This window comes from Scomber scombrus, chromosome 9, assembly GCF_963691925.1.
Source record: "Scomber scombrus chromosome 9, fScoSco1.1, whole genome shotgun sequence".
In the NCBI taxonomy this organism is placed as follows: domain Eukaryota; kingdom Metazoa; phylum Chordata; class Actinopteri; order Scombriformes; family Scombridae; genus Scomber; species Scomber scombrus.
In genome coordinates this window covers 5,449,897-5,456,587 of record NC_084978.1, presented here as the reverse complement: position 1 = coordinate 5,456,587, position 6,691 = coordinate 5,449,897, and the positions used below count along the sequence as shown (strand labels likewise).

The 6,691-nt window shown below is 36.1% G+C and overlaps 1 protein-coding gene across 1 annotated transcript in view; it reads right to left on the bottom strand.

Annotated features, from left to right (window-relative positions):
* Positions 1-814: 814 nt before the first annotated feature.
* Positions 815-6,691, bottom strand: part of slc49a3 (solute carrier family 49 member 3) — a 249,080-nt gene continuing 243,203 nt past the window's right edge. The window contains exons 6-11 of the mRNA XM_062425767.1: positions 4,978-5,115; positions 4,178-4,294; positions 3,275-3,427; positions 1,970-2,127; positions 1,206-1,309; positions 815-1,083 (exon numbers count right to left, since the gene is read on the bottom strand). Coding sequence (XP_062281751.1) covers positions 917-1,083; positions 1,206-1,309; positions 1,970-2,127; positions 3,275-3,427; positions 4,178-4,294; positions 4,978-5,115 — 837 coding nt within the window. The 3' untranslated portion in view covers positions 815-916. The remainder of the gene's footprint in view (positions 1,084-1,205; positions 1,310-1,969; positions 2,128-3,274; positions 3,428-4,177; positions 4,295-4,977; positions 5,116-6,691) is intronic.

The following is a 6,691-nucleotide window of genomic DNA, read 5'->3' as shown; positions in this document are numbered from 1 at the left end:
TAATATATTGAGTTATAACAAAAACAACAATTACCAGAAAAAACGACATATGGGAGAGTATTTGTGACAAAGTCAATGCTGTTAGTAAAACCAAAAATATTCCACTCCAAAAATATTAACACGGGTGGAAAAAACCCATTCTCTGTGTATTTTGTCATTGTGCCTCCGTCTCCTCCTCTACACAGTAACAGCCGGTTAATACCTGCCCTTCAAACATATTTATATACACACTGGGGTAAAAACGCCCCACATTGCATATTCATTATAGCAAACGTACTAAATGGACAGCGCGTATTATCTTGCACTCATTGCACCGCGTTAGTAGATCAGTTTGCACATTTTTTTGCAGGTGATGTGCACACGCAGACCTTTAGTAAATCAGGCCCTATCAAAGTGAGAGTGACTTAAAACAGTAAAGTTGCAGCCGGACAAGCTAAACAATGAGCTGAAACTCTATAAAGCTCTGTAAAAGCTGAGAGGAAGCTGCAGAGTCGCTGATAATTCTCTGACATTACACACAGTTATTTGATTCATTATTATTTATAAGAAAATATGAAATATAGCCACTTTAAGTACCCATAATTAAACCAGTTACCTGCCAGGGTGGCTGGAAATAGTACCTGTCTTAAGTGCATTTTTATAAAGTAATGATGAGAATAATCTGAGGAGTATTTCTGCAGATAAATAGTGGATGAGCCCTTTTAAAACATCCCAAATATTACTTTTAACTGTCAGCAGCAGTACAGTATTAAGTTAGTATCTGGTATTGGCCCCAATGTCATATAAAAGAATTAAAGCACACAGGAAGTACCGATGAATCAGAGCTTAAAAAAACTTAAATAAACCTCTTTTTATCCCTGTTTTGTACACGAGAAATAAACTATAGTCCGTCTCGTTTTGAGACTGTGAGAAAGGTTCACGTGTCCACACTCGGAGCGTGCTCAGTGTTGGTTGAGCCGTAGCTCCGTTTGGTCCTGTAGGCGGCTGCTTCTTCGGCCTCCAGTCGTCTGTAACGCGTGCGGAAGAAAATAACAAAGATGCAGGTGAAGACGGTGCACAGGCCGCCCATCACCATCATGGGCACTGATGGAGGGAAGAACCAGAGAGAAAGAAAGAAAGAGAAAAATAGTTACTGATCAGAAATTCAGGTTCATCACTCAGAGGTTTGATTCCTCCTGTTAGAGGCTCAGAGTTTGACCTCTCACCCTTCCAGCTCAGCACCGCAGCGCCGCACGTCGACAGCGGAGAGTCAGCGATCGGTGTGGTCAAAGCCTGAAGGAGGATTATGTAGAGGACAGACTGGATCTGTCTGGAAGAGATCAGGAGGAGACAAGAGACGCTCACTATTAGCAGGAGTAACAGAGGCCGAAAAAAGGAGTTTAAAAACAGTTTAGTAATATCTTTGTGTGATTTGTAATTAATAGAACAGGAGGGAACAAAAGCTACTGCTGCCAAAGAGCTGGAAATTAAATAATAATATAAACCATCACAGTTATGACTTATGTTTTATTTTTTTGAAGTCATGGGACTGATGAGAGTTTTGTTTTTTCTTTTTAAAACTAAAAGTATAATACAAAGCTCAATGGAAATATGATTTGTTTTTAAATATGTGCAGCAAAAAAAACACTTTATTGTCTTTTTAACTTAATTTTAGGGATTATTACGGTTGCACAATCAACTAGTGGCTCAAACAACTCATTAATTAATGTATTGGTCAATGGACAGAAAATTCACCTGCAACTATTTAAATAATCAATTAATCATTTAGGTCATTATTTATTGGAAAAAAGACAAATATTTATTGTTTCCAGCTTCTTTATGATGAAGAATTGCTGCTTTTCCTAACCATAAACCATAAAAGTCTAAAAGTTTAAACTGATCTGCATCTTTTTTTAAAATCCACTTAAAGCTACAATCTGCCACCCCTTCATCAGACTTATTAACGTATGTTATGTTCGGACAGCTTTACCCCGATACGAAGATGAGTCCGGCCGACGTCGCCTCTCCGACCGGGTACGAACACTCGACGGACAGCTCCATGGCAACCGGGTAAATGGAGAAACCGAAAAAGCCAAAGAAAGAGCAGACGACGGCCACGGCGGCTTTCTGCTCCCGCAACAGACACACCTGGAAAGATTCAAGAAAACAGAAACTTTATCAACACACACAGTCAGTCACAATAAAAACTGCAGTTAGTGATGTTTGCATTATACAGGACTTTGTTTTCAGTTGCTCAGTGGATACAGATTAGCATTTATACATCCTGGATTATTGTGCCTATTTCTGGGTCCATCTGACTGTGTATACCAATAACTATGGCAACCAGGGTTATTATAGTTATAGTAAGTAGTTATTATAGTAAGACTAAAACTAAAACTAGCAGTGAACAATGCAAAACAAACTAAAGATAAAATCAGATTATTTTGATTTATCTTCTTCTTACTGAGCTCTGCTGTGTTTTGAGCATTGTTAATGGTTAAATAATAAAATAATAAATTGGCTTTGCACAATATGTTTTCTACAAATCAAGACTTTCCTCGTAACACTAAAACTAGTCAATTCCTCAAAATAAAAATAAAGCTACTTAACCACTTGTTAAACTAACTCAAATAAAAAACTAACAGATGATTTGCTGTTTTGAACCTATAATTCATCACCGCCATAATTTAAACTCTGTTTAATAATCCACGTTGATTTTCCTTTATTTTATAAAATGCAACAGTAAAAAGAAAACTTTTCTTCCCTCTGTCTGTGTCCTTTAGATAACCTCTCACTCTTATTCTGCATGAACTGTCAAAACACACACTGAAAACAAGAGAAGCACGTTTAAGTGTTTGCACATCAAACGCTGTCGGTGTTTTTCACTTTCAATGTTTGTTTCTCATCAGCTTGTCGTCACGTCGGCGTCGAGCACCCGCATCACGCTCACATAAACATACACAAACAATGTTTATAGCTAGAAAAATACATTTAATTTCAGAGGTTTGTGTTTTTTTATTTAAGGAGCTGCAGATTGTTGACTAACTTCTATTCCTGAAGTAACTGAGTGATACTTCTATGAAGACTAAACTTGAAAAATATCCATTATTTACTATTTAAATACTACTGAAACTGATACTTTAAGTTCATTGTGCTGATAATACTCATGTACTTTTATTTCAGTAGGACTTTGAATGCAAGACTTTTACTTTTAAAGCAGTAAAAGATCTAAATATCACTCATCTGTCTGATTCCTCTCCTTTAAACAGACGAGTTTCTGAGTATTTATTTTCACCACTGAGAAGGCGACGCAGGCCACAGCGGTGAAGCTCATGTTGATTTTCGTGGCTTCGGTGAACTTCTTGGTTTTGTCGACGTAGAGTCCGAGCGCGCCGGCGCCAACGATGCCAAACACGATGAAGAGAGCGCCGCACAAACCGGCAAAGTCCTGCAGAGAGGGGACATTTTATAGATTTATTAAATACCTGAAAAAATAAAATCTGCATCCAGTGTATGAGTCAGTGATAAATAAGTGTTGGCAAGATGAGCAATTAAAAAATATCTTAAAGAACCAAAAGTAAGACTGAATGCTCCTGAAAATGTCAAATGGCGTAACCACAAAAGAATGATAAATATAAATATTTTATCCAAAATGTATTTAAGTGGACTTATACAAATAATGACTTCATTTAAAAACATCAAATGAAAAGTTGGGTTTTTTTTGTGGTATTTCCACATTTAAATTTTAAAGCATTTTGTCAATATTTGAGCAGGACATACCCTAAAAACAACAATTTTTTTGTACATAAGTTTTGACAAATTATGTAAAATGTGTTGAAAAACACAGTGTTGTGTTGCTAAAAGTAGATTATATTTACTCTATATACTCTTTTCCTGTATATAATCAGATTTTTATGGGGGAAAAAATACTGGTTACACCAATTGACAATGGATTAAATCTTGTCATTGACCCATATAAAAGACCAGGGTTTGATTTCTATCATTTGGTTCCATCTGATTTTTATATAAGTATCAATTTAAGTATTTATTTATTTATTTACTGATGCATGTGTTTTTATTTTTTCTGACATTCATTACCGTATAATGATCAGAAACTGTATACATATGTTTATTTTTTTTGCTCATTTGATAATAATAAGACCTAATTGATCCCCGTTGGAATAAACACTGTACTTACGTTGGTGTAACCCTGCACACACAGGATCTGCTCCAGCAGTGTGGAGAAGCAGGTGAACACAGCGATGCCCGAGCCGAAGCACAGCAGCAGCACCAGGTACGCTTTGTTCATCAGTAGCTGAAGTGGAAACAGAGAGAGAGCTTGTTAGGAGAAGACTGAAGATCCTCAAGAGAAAAGAAAGTCACTGAACCGATAATATATACAGCAGGGTGAAAGGAGAAGTGTATCGATACATTAAAAATTAATTTGCCATAAACTAAAAATTATTATTTGAATATGTGCAAAAAATCTGGGTCGGTTTCTGTACTTAATCATTTTTCTTCAGGACTCCCAATTTTTTTTATGATCAATTAATCTGACAATACATTTCTATTTTAATCAATTATCAGTCTATAAAATGTTAAAAAATGTCAATCAGTGTTTCGCAAAGCCCCCTAATGCAAAGAATAATGTCCAAGTACAAACACTTTTAGCATTTTTAATTAAAAAATCAACTCCTAATGATTAATTGCTTATCAAAAATAAATGACCTCAAACTGCTTTATAAACTATACAACACATGAAACTGTATTCTTAGTTTGAATAAGGAAGCAGAAACAACTGACTTATTGTTTTTAAAGGGAAATTCTACCAATTTTTGCAAATAAAAAGACCAAAATAAGACAAATTGTGGGTAAAACTTGACCAATGAAATCAAGATAAAATGACATCATCAGGTTTATTTGAGTTTTGAGTTAAAACTTTATAACAAAAAGTCTTTCACAGAGCAGCACATGTTTATCTGTCATTCCTCTACTCACCAGTTTGATCCCCTGTACGAAGGGCTCGGTGCCGGAGAGCTCAGCGCTGGCCGACGGCGGCGTGGCGGGGGCGCTGCTCCTTATCCCGACTGTTGCTAGGAAACAGACGATGCATGCGGGGACTGCATATGCAAGCAGCTGGAAGAGGGGGGGGGGGGGGGGAAGCACACACAGGTAATTTGATGATAAATGGATGTTAGCACCTTAAATCAAAGAGCGTTTATCATCATTAGCAGGTGAGGCGACCGCAGCCGCAGACACACACACGAGTTCAACTGCTGCAGTTTTATGAATTAGCAGCTGTGATCTCATGAAATGCCTCGAGGGGGTCGTCTGATTGTAGGCCAACAGAGTCAAGCCATGTTTTTTTTTTATTGGTCATTTTCACATAATACATTGACACAGACCACGGGGAGAAGGATCGTAGCCAGATGAAAAACAACATTTCATCATTTATCTGTTGATTATTTTCTCAATTAATGGAAAATGGTAAAAAAAAAAAGTTGCTTCTCAATCTAAAAATGTCTTGTTTTGTGCCGACCGAACAGTCAACAACCCCAAAGACGTTTAATTTAAAATCAGAGTGGACTAAAAATATATGAAAATATTCATATTTAAGAAGCTGGACCCAGAGAATTTTGGCATTTTTCTTTTTAGAAAAAAAGGGTCAAAATAATTAATTGATTGTCCATGTGGTTTAGTCAGATTTAAAGGGGTTAAAATGTGAAAATAAACGTATGAATAACTTGAACACATTATTTTTTTGTGGACCCAGCATAACATTTCTGCTTTTAATCCATTTTGAGAGAATATATTAGAGGATTATGGCAAAAATGTCTAAGTGGTGTAACCATAAAAAATTTGTACCAAATAATTCAACTTGCTTAAAAACACTAAATTCTCAATTAAACACCATATCAACTAGTTTGGCATGATCTTACATTATAACTTTTTATATTAAATAAAGGTAATGGAATACAATTGTTCTAAATATAACATTTAATCTGGGGAATCATGTCAATAGTCCACTTAAATACACTGTAGCTGGAAAAAATATATTTATCATTCTTTTGTGGTTACACCATTTGACATTTTCAGGAGCATTCAGTCTTACTTTTGGTTAAAGAAAAGGTGCAAATGTTATTTCAACTTATATAAAACCAACAAAAATACTAAATGTACATTTTAACAAACCTGATGCTGCTTTTAAAACTATTTTTTAAAGATATATTTGAATTACTCATCTTGCCGACCCTTATTTGTCACTGACCCAAATATTTTTTGTATCCATGTCAACATGTCACACATCTGGTGCAGCGTGTTAAACTAAACTGACTCATTAAAGCTGCAACAGTAGATTTTTTTGTTGGCCACTTGGAGGCAGCAGAGCTCTAAACCAAGTTAAAAAGACTATTTACATAGAAACAGAGTAACATTTAATTGGAGTCACGTCTGCGTCCAAATCATGAATGTGAATCTCATATTCTCTCTCCGGAGTATTTCTGGCTCTTTAGCGGCTTCACGCTTCACTTTCTTCACCAGCTGGTCACTAACTTTGTCTTCTGGATCACGTAGCGGGGGCAGAGTTTGTTTGCTTTTTCCCCTCCCTGATTTCCCAGCTGGTCTATTTAACTCGTTAAATGATGAAAAGTGAATCAAAACTAACAGGCGACACAAGGCAGAAAGAGGAAGTAGCACTTATTTAAACACTTCT